At 39.3% G+C, this 16,107-nt stretch overlaps 1 protein-coding gene across 2 annotated transcripts in view; it reads right to left on the bottom strand.

The window, feature by feature from the left end:
* Positions 1–16,107, bottom strand: part of pdia5 (protein disulfide isomerase family A, member 5) — a 60,492-nt gene that overhangs the window by 24,775 nt on the left and 19,610 nt on the right. For both annotated transcript variants that reach the window (XM_059342802.1, XM_059342803.1), the window contains exons 4-11: positions 15,327–15,410; positions 15,132–15,177; positions 13,669–13,761; positions 11,190–11,250; positions 9,125–9,192; positions 6,631–6,722; positions 3,500–3,571; positions 1,237–1,373 (exon numbers count right to left, since the gene is read on the bottom strand). In XM_059342802.1, the coding sequence (XP_059198785.1) occupies positions 1,237–1,373; positions 3,500–3,571; positions 6,631–6,722; positions 9,125–9,192; positions 11,190–11,250; positions 13,669–13,761; positions 15,132–15,177; positions 15,327–15,410 (653 nt within the window). The remainder of the gene's footprint in view (positions 1–1,236; positions 1,374–3,499; positions 3,572–6,630; positions 6,723–9,124; positions 9,193–11,189; positions 11,251–13,668; positions 13,762–15,131; positions 15,178–15,326; positions 15,411–16,107) is intronic.

The raw sequence follows: 16,107 nt of genomic DNA, 5'->3' as shown, positions 1-16,107 counted from the left end.
TGAGCTCCATTGTCGTCCAAAAAATATTAAAAACGCATAACTACTGGTTGAAATGTTTCTTCATTATGAATAATATGTGCACTGTGGTTTATTCTGAGTGAATCTCACATACACAGTCCTGCTGCTGTAAATACATACTGCAGAACAACAATTTTGTAATAATTCGCAGCCAAAAATTGCCCCAACAAATCCAATATTGACTCCTGTCTGAATAACAATTAGGGGTCGACCGATTTTTGGCCTGGCTGATTACCCGCAAAGATATTCAGCACTTTTTACAGTTATCTGTATCATGATTTTATTTTAACCCACAGTCGACCTCCGTCTGTAGTGACCACTCTGGAGCCTTGCATTATGATCTGCCCTCAGCACTATCTGATTGGTTAAATGTCACCAGTAATAGCCAATCAACACTGAAGGCTGCCACTCTGCAGACAGCCGAGGACAAACACAATCTGCAGCTGCTCCAGTGAGCGAGGGGTGCTGTGTCAGATGTAAGGCAGGAAATATTACTGGAGTTGCAATAAACATCATCAGAGTCCAACATGATGAAGTTGCAAAAACACTGGTCATCTGTTACCGTTTATCACTGTTAGAGGATCCAGTTTAAACAATAACAATCAGCTTCATAATCAAAGAAAGCTGTTGTACGGTGTCAAAACTTTAGTCCAAAACACCTGTATCAGTTATCGGCCTCCCTGACTACTAAGAATTGGTTAGGAAGAAGTGAAGTGCACTACCATGCTCTCAATGCCAGTGCAGACTCACCTATAAGTAATAACCTGTATCAGCCCTGAAAAAACATATCGGTCATAAAAAATTGTTGACAATGAGAATGTCCAGCTGTTTTATGAAAATGATTGAGTGGGCTGGTATTGAGTGCCACAGACAGGGAAGGATGTCAAAAGGTCTCGACAGATGGAGTAATTCATTGCTGGTTTTGGTCTTTACATGGGACAGGATGGAAAACTAATTGGCAACAGTTTGATAATGATTAAAGTTATTCTTCAAACATGGCAAAACATTTGCTGTTTTCAGTTTCTTAAATTTTAGAAGTGCCATTTATTTCTGTTTGATGCAAATTCAATATCTTTTGGGTTTATGGCTGCTTGCTGGGTATTTGTGATGTTCATTTTCACTATTTTTGAATATTGTATAGATCAAATAACTGATTCATGGTGAAAATAATCACTGGCTGTAGCCCTGCTCTTTTTTCAAGCATGCTTTCTTACTCACAGGGGGCGTAAAACATGACCAGGGCTGCAGGATGTTCCTCCAGGAAGCTGTCAAAGGACTCATCGGTCAGGTGGAAGACCGCGGAGTCTGACTCTGACCACGGCACCTCGGGGGTCTTTGGCTGGGGGGGCTGAGGGCTGAAACAGGAAGCAGAGATAGCAAGGGCAACAGGGGTAAGGGGACGTTTTAGAGAGCAGACATATTCCAGCTGGCGTTTAATCTGTATGAAGCAAAAATCAGACACAGCTGTAGCCCACTCTCCACCCAATATGTCTCGCACACACATATAGACAACACACACAAACACACACATCTGGACCAAAGCAGCCCCGCCCTGATGACAGAGCACTGTGCTGCGATGCCAAGAATGAGTGGACACAGATATAAACAAGTGCACGCAAGTCATTTAAAAAGACAAACAGACACACATTCTTTTTCTGCAATCTTTTCTCGTCATCACAAACTTTGGCCTGAGCCAACATACCAAAGCCGCATGAGGCTGGATATCTTTTAAAAAACCCTAAAATTGTGCAACTGGGGTGCCGCATCCCCTCCAGACACTTATCTTATATCATTTTATCCAGAATGTCATCTGTCTAATTTACATCTCTCTGATATATAAAAAGCTCAGGATCAGAGTTTATCAGGGACTGGAGCTTTAACTTAGGCATTATCAGATGACATCTTTGGTTGCTCTTCTGCAACATTAGGTGCAGTTCTGCCCTGGGCTGCCTCTATGCAACCATACCAGTGGTGCTCAAGCCCATTATTGGTGCAACACTGCTGCAGAGGACTGATATGATCACCAAGGATACTGACTCTAACCTCTACTTCTGTGTCCACTTTTTACCTTAAAACTAGACTCTAGAGTATGTAGGGTGAAATTGCTATCAAGTAGATGTCGAGAGATGTTTTGATGTGCAACATTAAAAAGCAAGGGACTTCACTATTTCTGGCTCCAGAGTAACTTTGTGACCTCTGTTGCTCCTGTTGGCAACGGACAGAAGCAATTCTTTGCCTTGGGTGTAAAATTTCCTGTCAGTGTAAAGGGCAGGGGGTAATGATTTAATCTGGTGAAAGAGGGTGAAACAAGTGAAACTGAGAGGGGAATAAAGTGAAATAACTGAGAGAGCTGAATACGAGCATAAGAGAAACTTCATCAAAACTTGGCAGGCAAAGTAGGGGTGATAAACGGGGAAGAGGAGATAAAAATTCTGAGGCAGGGTGTGCTACAGAAAGAGCACAAAGGATACAATGCCTCAAAATATGAACGCAGCAAATTAGACCTTCCTGAAAAACCTTTCAACACCGTTTTTTTTTTTTTTGTTGCAAAAACTCTTTTCAGCTTTTCCTCATCTACAGCATCTCCAGATGAAAAAAGGCTCTGACACGACAAACGGATCACAGATGTGATGAGGTTTGCAGGAGGCCAGTCTTCCCATTTTTTACCATATGGAACATATTTATGCGCAAATCAAGGTCAGGCCATCCATAGGAAATAATTTTTTTTGCCAGAAAGATGGGGAGAAAACAGACAAAATGTTTGTTTGTCACTGACAATCACCTTTTTCACTGAAATATGTGGCATAAATATACTCCAAATTATCCCTTCATTTAAAACATGGCAACCATTCTCTTAATTTGATTATCGGCCTGGCAACCACTTCTAAATTATGCTGCTGGGCTTTAAATACGCAGAGCAGTTAATGCATAGGACAAAGAAGGGGGTTGTTTTGCCTCTGGGTTAAAGAGAGTGTAGCTAGAATACATCCTCTGCCTGTCTCGCTCTGTTTCCTGTGATAGCTGTGAAAGCCCTGCTCTGTGCCCTCTGTTTGCAACCTTGTGGACAGCCATAGCTTTCCAGCCGGGCCCTTAACACAAATGGAAAGGGAGACGGAGGAAAAAAACAAGGCAGGAGAGCCAAGTCGTGGTGGGAGACATGGGGTTATGGGCAGAGAGCGTGAGGTAAGGTGAGAAAGAAAAATGAGACAAGAACAGAGCAGGTGTAGATTGATGACACCGTGGCAAGGTGAGTCAGGGTGAGGAGAGACAACAAAAGGTGTGATGTAGACCACAGCAGAAGGAAAAGGTGATGGCAGGCATTTATGGTGTGACGCTGAAACGGTTTACTTATTGCCGAAGACAGAAGGCAGAATGCAGTTTGGAAGCTTTGTTCTTTCCATTAACTAAAACAGCTGTGGACACACACACCTTGAAGTCTAAATGCATCTTCAGTGGGTAAAGTGAAGAAGACCATACTCACTTTTTCATCCAGTCCGCGATATCTTTGGCTGTGGCTCCGTAGTTTTCATAGTGGTGAAGGAACTTCCCCTTCCTAAAAGACACAAGAACAAGACTGTCTCTAAACCATCTGTCAAATGGCAAATGGACTTGATTATGGCTTGGTATATGTTCAAAAAAGTTTTAAAACCACAGCCAATATCCATCATTCTGTACAAAACTTTTTTTTTGTAAATCCTTGTTTCCTGGTTATATTTCTACAACATATTTTTTTATTTAGAGAGAATGTTCCACCAAAGATTCATCTTATGAGTATTATATATACACACTGCCGGTTGTATAGTAGTATACAACAGTCTTTATTGTTATCTTCGCAAAATGAGTTGGGTCAAAAATAAACCTAAAATCTACTTAACAAAGTAGTTATTTAAATCAGGACAGTATTAAGTGACAACTTTCACTTTTTGATTCTTGATGCTAAGGACACAATTTAAACTCAATATAAGTAATGAGATTTTTTTCCCCCCATCACTTCTTGTAGAAACCAGGGCAATCCAGGGCATGTGTTACGGAGAAAAAGACCTAAACACCATCAAAGTTAACGCAACAAAACCCATTTTCAAAGACAAACAGCTGGGTCCGAACAAAACAGTTGCCGTCAGAAGGCTTCAACATTCATTTCAACATTGATTGATACTTTCGACTCCGTCTTGTATTTTGAATGTTAGCTTAAAAGTGCATATCAGAACTGCCTGTGACCCTTCGTAATGCATTTGAAATGAGCTGAAAACATCTTCTCAGCTCTGCAGTCTGAAAAGATTCAAAACTTAAGCAGATTTTCTTCACAGGAATAACTTTATCTACCCTGCTATTCTCTGTGACTAAATGAAGGCTGGGAAGCGGTGGCTCAGCCCAGGGCTGAAGGATCAGTGTCAATAGTAACTGGCTCTGGGCAGTGAGATTCTGCAAACACAGAGGGTGGTGACGGCCGCAGTTACAGCTCCCGAGAGCGCACACTATTAAAGGTGATACACGATTACACACACTGGATTTGGAGCTTAAAACTTGCATTTTAAGTGAACTGACTACTGTGTCGGAGAGTAGCTGCTTGGAATTCAATCAGTGAGATTTATGACCAACTCTATATTCGCTTTCTTTATCTATGCTGCTTTAAAATACACCGAAACCTTGTAAAAAATCAAGTTAAGGAAATGTCATATTAATATGATCTGCCCGACAGTCTTGGGTGTTTTTCTCGGTTAAAGGACACAGCAAGGACAAAGAAGCTGAAATAGTTTCACTTTTATTGTTTATTTAACTGATAGAAAGTTGAGGTGCTGCCTCTATATTGGGTAGTAAGCTTCCTTAATCTGCACGACTGAAAAGGTAAAAGACCTTGAACACTTGGTCTTAGAGCGGGTGCAGCGGCGAGATAACTCCAGCGGTGTTGATTCCGATTTACCCTGCAGTGATTAGCTGCTGTTTATCAGTGAGGGGCTCATTACTGAAGCCAATGGGCTCGGAGGGTCGTTAGCTAGCCCTGCGCTGACACTAATGCACTCTCAGCTAACGGACGGGCTCCAGCTCAGCTACACATGAGTGCACGGGCATGTGCGTGCACTTGCACACACCAACGCACTCGCATACACAAGAAGGGAGAGGGCAAACGCACACACTCACTGACTAACCACAGAGGCACTTAATCAGTCCCGTTCTAATTAAAAGGCCAGACTGGAATGAGAGAGTGTTTAATGTGGAAACTGGGATGATAAAGCTGGTGCAGGAGGAATAAGAAGCAGAGAACAGAGCCGCTGTTACGAAGCACCAGCACACAGTTAACAACACTGTAAATATGAAGATGGTGGAGGGATGCTCTGACTGGGGGGTCTGCATTAACAAACACTATCAGTCACACTCTCAGCCCCTACTGTGTAAGTGGCTACAAGCTTTGATTTTATGTATATGTGAGTGTGTTTGCATATTTAGAAACAAGGGCAGAGCAGTAAACTGAAATTATCAGATTAATAACAGTATATATTTCTTCTGAACACTGAAAAGAAACGCAGAGCCCAAGCGCAAAATCAATGTCACATGCCTTAAGGTGTTCTTGAAGATGAAAAAATTTGGCACAGTATATTAAAAGCCTTTACTTAGTCTGGCGTATTAATAATTAAAAACGCTGGCTTGTTCTGAGTCTGCGGGCAGACAACAGCGCTGTGTGAAAAAAATGCAGCCCCTCCAATCTTTTCAATGGGGCAGCTGTGTTGGCACAGCGTGGCTCCTGAAACAGAAGGCTCTGGTAAACAAACACAATAAAAGTTTAACTTGGCAAAACTTTTGGCTCAACGGAATATCTTGCTGTCCGGCAAGGCACTGTCTTAGCCAATCAGATATGAGCAATGAATATTCCTGATGTCGGGACAAAAGATCAATCCTGCAGCAATGAGCATCGTAATACCACTGTGCAGCGTTTGGTGTCAAAAAACATAGATTTAATACTCAAATTGACCTTCATGGAATATAATTAAACTTCACATTAGTAACTGAAGACCAACGCAGCCCCTTGCATTGTTTTAATAGAAGGTTTCCATTAAAAACGCAGTTTTGTAATATTTGCATCCCTTGGGAAAAATTGCTGCCACAACCAATGACAGATACGTTCAAACCAGCCAATCCAAGTTGCATATTTTGTCTGACCAAATTTGCAAAATCCTAAGATCTTCCGTTTACTTTCACATAACTTAACATAACTTCAACAACAACTGTCTTCAACAATGAGTCAATTATCCAAACTGTTGATGATTATCTATTCGTACATGAATTAACCCATAAACGAGGCAACCATTTACGCTCCACTTCATAGCCCAAGTGCCACATAGCACTTAGTTACTTCCAATATCCCCGACTCCCATGTCTGAGTTTACTTTTTTCAAAGAGAATACCAAAGGATCCCCAAGCTTCTCAGAAACTTTCTCCTTTACATGGAAGATGCAAGTACTCCACCTGAGCCTTGTAAGTTTGCCACCATCATGTCTGATGGTGTTTAAGAGTCCTGGACTGCACTTTCTATTTGAAGTGGCCCTGCTCTGAAGTTCTGCACCTTGGAAGTGAGGGATGAGCCTTAAGTGAGACGGATGAGAGAACTCGACTCACTCAAAGTAGCAGAAGGTCGGGTAGCCTTTGACGTTGTACTCCTGCTTGAGGCCGTCAAACTCAGCCGGGTGCACATTCATCCCTGCCAGTACCTTTAAAAACACACAAAATATGGGGAAAATGGTGTGGGTTGTCATTGAGGTAAAGAAAAGTGAAGGCAAAGACAAGAGAAAGGGAGTATGAAACATCAAATTAGGTTAGTCATCATCAGAGGGCTCAGAAATGCGAAGATGGATTACCCCAAGCATGGAATAGACTGCACTGTGACACTACACAGATCAAAGTATCACTTCTAGGGAACCTTTATTGACATTTTAATTTAAATACAAGAACCACCTTTTGTGTGTAGTACGGCTGTGACATTTTAAATTTGATTAAAACAAGCTTTCAACCTTAATTATTGAAACCAAAGCAGGATAGGCTTGACCATATGGGGCGGCTGTGGCTCATATGGGGCAACCCGCTGGTAGAGTGGGTTGCCCCCCCAACCGAAGGGTCGGTGATTCGATCCCTGACCGTTGCAGCCTACATGTCAAAGTATCCTTGAGCAAGATACTGAACCCCAAATTGCTCCCGATACTGCGTTCATCAGTGTGTGAATGAATTCCCAATGGTGGCAGGTGGCACCGTTTAGGGTAGTCTCTGCCACCAGTATGAATGTGTGTGTGAAAGGGTGAATGAGCGCAGTCTGTAGTGTAAAGCGCTTTGAGTGGTCACAAAGCGACTAGAAAAGCGCTATATAAGTGCATTTACCATATATAGCCTTGGTGCAGTACACACATAGGGTACAGTTAAACCTGGCATAGTTAACAGTGAAAAATCCAATGCCTGCCCTGAACCGCAGCTTGTACGTAAATAAATCATGAATGAGAGAAAAATATTCTTCCAATACAGACATTGCTTTGATATAAATCATACAGCCGACTCTGCTCTGGTTGGCTTCCTCTGAGGAAGAATTGAACAGCAAATTGTTCAAAATAACCAGAAATTGCTTCAAAAATGACCATGAGTCATGGCAGGCTTCAGAGTCAGATCCAAATTGGTTTTGAGCGATAATACAGAATAAACCTAAAATACAGTAATGAATAAAACAACTTTTTCAGCTATTTTAGCCTGACTAGATGCAACACCTCTGACACCGACTTTGCACCTGCCTGTGGCTTGGCTTGACCACCAACCCAGTATTCAAACCTTTGACTTTTCAGAAGCATTATTATTCTCTCACAACAGGCACACTCACAGAAATCTATCTCTTCCTCTTTCTCTCTCTCTCTCACACAGTACGTACTGGCTTGTATGCATCTTTTTAATTTTCAGTTAAAAGGCTTTAATCTTCACTACTCGGAATGCTTGATAATCAAACAAATATGTGGCTAATTATCTTTCTTTCATTTCCAGCTTTTGTGCACCAAACATGAGCCATTCCTCTGCAAAAATGTCTCCTCAGGCAGCTGCCTCTCTCTGCGCGCTTTGTACAGGACGTTCACTATGAAAATGTTGTTCTGGTGCTTGAGGAGAAGTGTTTATGAACACAAAGCATTTGTTTCCCTAGCTGATCACATATGCCTCTGGTTGCTTTTGAGCGTTAAAAGACACACAACAGCTGGGAACAGAGCGTGCACACGAGCGTGCACACGCACACACACACGCACACACGCACACACGCACACACGCACACACACACACACACACACACACACACACACACACACACACACACACACACACACACACACACACACACACACACACACACACACACAGCAAGTGTTCTTGCTATTGTAATACTGCTTGTCTGCAAACTGACAACATGGGTCTTTAGGGGACCCACGAGACCAGGGAGGAGAAGAAAACAAGATGAAAACAGGAGGGAAAGGAAAAGTTAGGAAGTAAACACAAGGACTGGGCAGGCAAAATTGACATTAAATCTATACAGAGGTTGTAAACTTTAGCTGGAAGGACATAAGCGCTTAATTATGGTCACAGGTGCCAACAAAAAACAAAGTAAAATACACATTTAACAGTCTCTAATTATATTCCTGTCTAACAACATAATGCATTAAAAAGATTATAAAAACAGATTGCTTGGCAAGATTTATAGGCTTTTGAATAAACTACTGTGATTGCTGTGGTGGGTCGATACAACACAAAATATAGATAAAGTATAAATCAAGTCCAGCAGAGGAGATCAAAACTCCTGAATTGCCTTTAAATGCCATCTGGGTTAATATCCTGCTGAATCAAAACCTAGAGCGGAAAAGTTGCTGAAGCATTGTACTTGTGAGAATTTTTGCAGGAAATACAACCAGGCAAGGCTTTCGTTTTAGCCAGACTGACAGACTGTACTTTTGCATATTGCCAAGCTAACCATGCAGACATTCACTGCTGACACATCCCACCTAATCTGCAAACATCAGTGAAAGACGGCTGCAGATCAGAGCTCAGTTAATGTAACAAAAATAGTTAATGAAGTGTGCCGTTTCAGCAGACTTACATATTTTCCCTTGGTCTCCGTGGCGGCCTGCTGAAAGATGGGCTGCATTCTCTTGCAAACGCCGCACCCTGCAAGAAGAACACAAAACAGACCAGCAGAAGTTATTACAGAAACTCGATGGGAGCCATCGCTCTGACAGCATCCATACGACTGTCAAAAAATTTCTCATCATCTGCCAGGGGAATTGTTTTTTTGTCAATAGCAGCATGCAGTGTGTTATCTGCTGTGAAAGATGAGATGTACTGAAAACCAGTGACTATAATAATAGCACAACACACAGAAAAGCCCATAGTAAAGTCTTTACTATTGAACAAGACAATCAAATCTGCACTGACTAAACACTATTTTACTGAAGCAATCAGTTTAATTATTTAGCCAATCAACTGAATTTTACGTCAACAATTTTGCTAATCAGTAAATAAGGATTTAATCTCCTTTGTCAATTTGTTGCCGAGACAATTCATTTCACTAAGATGGAAATCCTTCACACCCCATCCCATGCTCTGTAGTTTGAAGCTGTTTTAAACTGCATAAGGTTGGAACAAAATCACACACCTAATGGTCTAAAGCAAATTGTTTCATTCCACTGTTGTTCCAAAGTGATGTGTATCTAGATGTATTTGTTTAGTTTTAATTATTTTCCAGAGCTTCCAAATTTTGTGTTTTTTGTTTAAATGTCTGTGTTCTGTGTTTTATAATTTAAGTACATTTTTCCATCAGGAATAGTCTCTAGTCATGTATTGGATGAGTAAAAATGTCTACAATTCAATAAGAAAATATTTTTGATGCAACACAACATTCATCAGGCTCATAGTAGCAGTTTTTATATTCAGATTGCAAGTTGAATATACTTTTGTTTGGACTGTTGATTGAACAAAACAAGCAATGTGAAAATGTCGCGAGGAGCTCTGGTCACCAGTGTTGGGAAATTTTCGTCAATGTTCTGATATTTTACAGTCTAAAAATCCATGTGAAAAAATTACTTCTCACTGTTCTCAGGTCAAATATTTCTATGCGATTAATTAATTACAAAGCCTGTAATTAGATCAATTTTTTGAATCGAGTCCCAGCCCTAATATATATATATATATATATATATATATAAATATAATTGAATAATGACTGAATACATAAGCTTAAGCAACAAAAATATTGTTTATTTTTGTTCATGTCAAACAGACGAGTGCAATTTTTGCCATTAAGTGTAGCAATAGCATATTTAGAAATATAGTACATTTCAGAATTTCAGGTAGCCTATAGGTAGGTAGACCTTCTGTAAACTATAATATTTGTTTTTTTTTAAGTAAAACACAATCCACGCTAGCTACCACACTAGCCGCTAGCTGCAATATGTTTTGCATTGAGGTGATACTTGAGGCTCGATGTGCTGCGGTGATATGTGAATTTCTTGTTGCATAGCAACACAACCATGCTCTTATCGACGCTTCCATCCATTCGTTTTTTGTAACAAAATTTCCCATCCACGGGGCCCAACCAAAGCGCTCTCATCAGCTTCTTCGTTCATGTTCACTGTGGTTTGTTGTTGTCTGAACTCATGAAAGATATTTGGTGCTCCAGTATAATCGGTCCTCCTGAAACTCATCCAGTGAGAAACGTTCTGTGGTGCAAAAATAAGTGTGATTAAAATGTGTCAATTTTTTTAACGCGTTAATTTTTGTGTAATTAATTAAGCTTAATTAACGCGTTAAAGTCCCGGCCCTAATATGTATATATCTATATATCTATATATATATATATACGCATACATATAACATAATGAAATACAGTGTATTCAGAGATGAGAAAGTGTCTTGTGTTTGCCAGGTATGAAGAATGTGCAACCCAGATTTCCCCAGTCAATTGGTGCAGTCCACATACTGTATACTCTCTTCGAATGAGGAATTTCACACTAAGTTTTTCATATTTCTTCTTGACAATAATAGCTGTTGTCAGTTTCTCCTGGCACGTCGTCTTCCGATCACAATATGTTCAAGCAGTCTAAAGAGAGAACCACTTGTCCCCGTTGCTGCGAGCTACTGCACACTTTGATAATGAAAGGACTCACAGGGAGCATAGAACATCACAAGGGCTGGTCTCTCCTCTTTCTTCAGCAGCTTCCTGAAGTCCTGAAAAAGAGTGAGATAAAGAGGAAATGATGATTAAGAAGCTGTTTTATCTATTAACAAAAGATATGAACAGCATATAAAATGGCCAAATTTTTTCAAGGAAAACCTCTCTAATGTTGACAAAAGTCAGTGATGACATACAACAGCTTGATTCCTGTGACAGCTTGCTCAAGGGTACACTTCCCAATGTACAGTGGCTTGCAAAAGTATTCATACCCCTTGGATGTTTCACCCTTTTGTTGCTTTTACACATGAAATCATGGTCAATATAATTTGGCCTTTTTAACCCTGTGGTTCTGCGGTCCTTTTTGATCCCAAATCATTTTCAACATACGATAAATAAAGGTTGACTTTCATAGAATTGTTTGAAAGTTTCAGCATATGTGTCCCTCTGCATCCTTTATAGATAATATCAATTTCAACTTTCTTCATACATTTTTATGTGTTGGTCCTGAGTCGCCTTAAAAGGTGAAAAAATTTTTTTTTTTCGACATGTCCTAAAACCAGTCAATTGTCATAGGGTCCTTTTTGACCCCTAAGGACCATGGGTGTGATTCTTTTTTTATTTTTGCTGACATCTAAAAATGAACAATGCTTTCAAAACATAAGTTTCACTAAAAGTTGACATAACCTACTTTGTGCATTCCCATCAAGAAATTATTATTTCACTATAACTATTTAAAAAAATATTCAGGTTTTATGACTTTTTTCTCTTGATATAAGGCTTAATTTTGTGTATTCGACTAAAATTGACCAATAGTAATGAAAAAAATATGAAAATGATATATCATTTTTTTTGGTCATGAGTTGCCTTAAAAAGTGAAAAAAAAAATGGTAATATTTTTTTTCTATATGTCCTAAAAAAAGAGTCTTGTGTCATGGGGTCCTTTTTGATCCCTGAGGACCATGGGTGTATAGTCGGCGGGAGGAGTACACAAAGGTTAAAAAATTTTTTATAACAGGTATACTGATGAACCAGGGACTGGACTTCCCAGACACAGATGTTTTTGTACTACGATCACTTGACACACATCAACTGCACTCAGGTGTTCTCCATTTCACTAACTGTGACAATGCTGCATCAACTAGCTGGAACTCTGTTGAATTAGGTCAGTTACTTTAAAGGGTATGAATACTTATGCAATCATTTATTTTAACTTATATATTTCTAATGAATTGATACTATTTTGTAAAAATCTGATTTCACTTTGATATTAAAGGAGGGTTTTTTTTCAAATTCTTTTTAAAAAGGCCAAATTATATTGACCATGATTTAATGTGTAAAAGCAACAAAAGGATAAAACATCCAAGGGGTATGAATAGTTTTGCAAGCCACTGTATCTCTCTGTTTAGCATACAGAGCTCTAAAATAACTAAGCACACCATCATCTTTGCTTTTTCAGCATTTCATTAGGCCGTGCATATTACACAAAGTCATCACATCAGCAGAGAATGAAAAAAAAAAAAAAAAGAGGACTTTCTTCTTTGGACAGCGGGTACATCAGCCCCCATGCTAGTTTCTCCTCCTCATCAACACCTTCATGAGCTCAGCTACTTCCTAAAAAGACCCATATTCAGCACAATCTTTTGTTGACACCTTCAACAAGCCTCCAGGCATGACTGGACAAGCAGCCGAAAAAGACAGTACTGCTGTTCATTAAATGAAAAGGCCTTCAAAATGCTGTACAAAAGTGTCTCAGGTTGTCAGGCAGTGGTGTGAATGTGCTGGCGGGGTTTAATACAAGTGCCATCTCACCTGGCTGGACGAAAGCTGCCTGGAAGTGTTTTTTAGACAGGGCTGTTAGCAGACTTCATTAACTACACCGAGCAGTTCTTTGATGATAAAGTCCTGATATGTTGCTTTTATGTGCAGGGTTTTGTGCTGCAGAGGTGGACATGCTGCTGTGTCAGCTTCAGAGGCTGATTAAACTCAACAGGACAGGAGAGGAGAGGTGAACCCTGCATCCCATTAACATCTTCCTTGCTGTCTTGTAATCACAGTAACTTTACAATAACATTAATGTTCTGGACGCATTTTAAATCCTCTGGAGTCACAGATCACGCTGCCATTATGAAATCAAATGACTTCACGCCATAAAATGTTTTTTTGTTTGATGATGATAGGCCAAGTAAAACTGGAGATAAGGACAAATGTATGTAGTATAAAAATATATAACTTGATGGTATCCCCTATATTTTTTTGTGTTCAAAATATTGATCCAGTAAGTCAAAGTGAAAGTTAATTATTAGGTCATATAGGTGAGGTTGTGCTGACAAAAAATTATACCAATGTGGCATAGTAAACTTAAATTTGTTTATACCAGCAGAATGAAAAGTATTCAAAAATGATTAAAATAACCCAGGACTCTTCTTTATAGTTTCTCCTCAGCCTGAAAGCTTGTTTCAGTCACTACTTACTTTTTCTGTCTCTATGTGGACGACATCTTTTGCCTCAGGGTTCTCCTCCCACAGTGGGGGTCCTGAAGGGTCTTTCAAGAATGCTACCATGGACTGAGTGGAGAAAAAAGTTAAGAAAAGTCAGAATGATGAATCAGTGAGTCTGAACAAAGGCAACACTTGCATCATGCAACAACTTGTCGCTTGCACAAAATGATCCTGTGAACAACAAAGTGAGTGGGGATGATTTAGTAGTAGCTCCTAAATTTAGTAGAGGCGACACTGTAGGCCGTGCCAGATGGAAGCTCATATAGACCAACATGCTCGTCCATCCAAGAGGTGTCGAAGTTATTTCAATACCTGTAAGTGTCTGGTAATGGGCTTGGTAAAACTCCATGTAAATATAATGAACCATATGTCTGCGGTGGCAACAGCAGGAAATATTTCATTCAGCAGCGCTACAACAATGACAGCGTGGACACAAGCGGAATATTTAATGATGATGATGTTATTATCAGGATTACTTTGTAATGGTTTAAACTGAGACTTTTGGTGTTTTATTGTTTTAGAGGCCTTTCCATCTGCCAGGGAAAGAAATATGAGCAAAACAATAGCAAGCAGAATAATAAAATCATAACAGTCAAAAACAAAGGAGTTATAGCTCTCAGACTTCCTGATGATGGGTTTCTTGTAAATGAAACCAACAGAAGTAGTACCTTCTATATATTTTAGAGAATCTCAATCAAGGCTGAAATGTTTTTTAATGTTAAATGTTAAAACTAGATTTTAAAGTATTTTAATTACAAGACTTATAATTTTGTGTTTTACAGGTAAAGAGGGTAGTTTTAGTTAGTGACTGTTGATTAATCTGGCTCAAATTAAGATTGTAGCTAGTAAGCTGGAGCTAATTTTCACAGTCAAGGATGGTTTGCCAGACAAGGTAGTGGCCCTCATGGTATCATCCTCTTGTTTTTCATTGGATGTAATGTATGTTAAGTATGATGCCCTATCCTACAGAATGCTAGGACACTGGCCAGTCTGTAGAAATATTAGATGTATGCACTACATTTGCCCCAGGCAATCATAAAAAATTCTGTTAGATAATGAACAAATCTTAAGATGCGACCAGCTGCTGGTTAAAACTGTGATTTTTTTACTTGGTATGTAGACCATAGATACAGAAACTAATCAGAATTTAAATGAATTGCAATATCAGCCAAATAACTTACATTTATATATTTCCCTAAATTTATTATCTTCACTCTTAATAAAACAGGCAGAGTGAAGCTGCTCTTATCTTTCTAAATTAACACATTAAATGGACACAGACACACTGGGCTGCACAAAGTAAAGTATAATATGGTTAATGGCCGGGAAAATAATGAATACTATTAATGTGATGAGCTATTAGTAAACACTAGACAGACACAAGAAGAACATGCTCACTTGAGCTGAAAGCTTGTGTATTTTAGCCGAGCACTCACCTTGGAGGTGGCGGGCCTGTTGTACTCTGTGTGGAACGTCCCATCTCTGCAACACACACCAGGCACAGTGCTCACAACACCAGGAGTAAACGGTGAACAACATGCTTCTTAAGGTGCGAACACAGTATTACTTTCCAGAAAGCACTGAGGTGTGAAAAAGTGTCTGACAAGCCGGTTGAGTTTCTGGTTACTCACTTGTAATGCAGCAGCTCTGCTCCTCCATGTTTGGAGCTCGGGTCCACCTTCACTTTCTTACAGAGTTTACGGCCCTCCGAGTCTCTGAGAGAGAAATAAAAAAAAGTAATGTTTTAGATTATTCCACAATTTGACCAAACGATTCATAAAAGCACTTTGCATCCATAGAACAATGCAAAATACAAAATACATTTCTTTACATAAAAAAAAGGTGGGAACATGATGTAATCTGCTCTATCCTAGGATGATACAATGATTAAATTTGACTAAAATCAAATAGTTAATTATTTTGCCCACTTGATAAACTATATCTATAAAAGCTATTTATATTTTTGAACTATATGTTCCATAATCAGTTATCACCAATTAGCTATTGGAGTAATTCGTCGTTAAAAAAATGAGTCCTTCTTTTATGTCCAATAAAAAAACAGCACTACTTAAACTCTCCATGGTAAAACTGTAAATTTGACAGAAGAACCAGTAAAATTATATATCTGTCTAAAGCTCATATCCTGTCCCTGCATCTTTTCATCCAACCTACTTGTCTTTATTTTTTATATAAAATACACAAACCGTCTTTCTTTAGTAACTGCTTTTCATAATCCACAATAATATAATTATTTATATAAATTGTTTGTATTGTGTACTTAATTCTGTTTAAGTATGGATGATGTTCATTTTTCACACTGTCTCAATAATGCTTCAGTGAACTGAATTAAGAAAGGAGGAGAGAGGATGCTGCATGAACACATAACGTCATTAACATTTCATGAGCTCAATC

This window comes from Centropristis striata, chromosome 10 (assembly GCF_030273125.1).
Source record: "Centropristis striata isolate RG_2023a ecotype Rhode Island chromosome 10, C.striata_1.0, whole genome shotgun sequence".
Classification (NCBI taxonomy): Eukaryota; Metazoa; Chordata; class Actinopteri; order Perciformes; family Serranidae; genus Centropristis; species Centropristis striata.
This window is presented reverse-complemented; position numbering and strand designations above follow the sequence as displayed.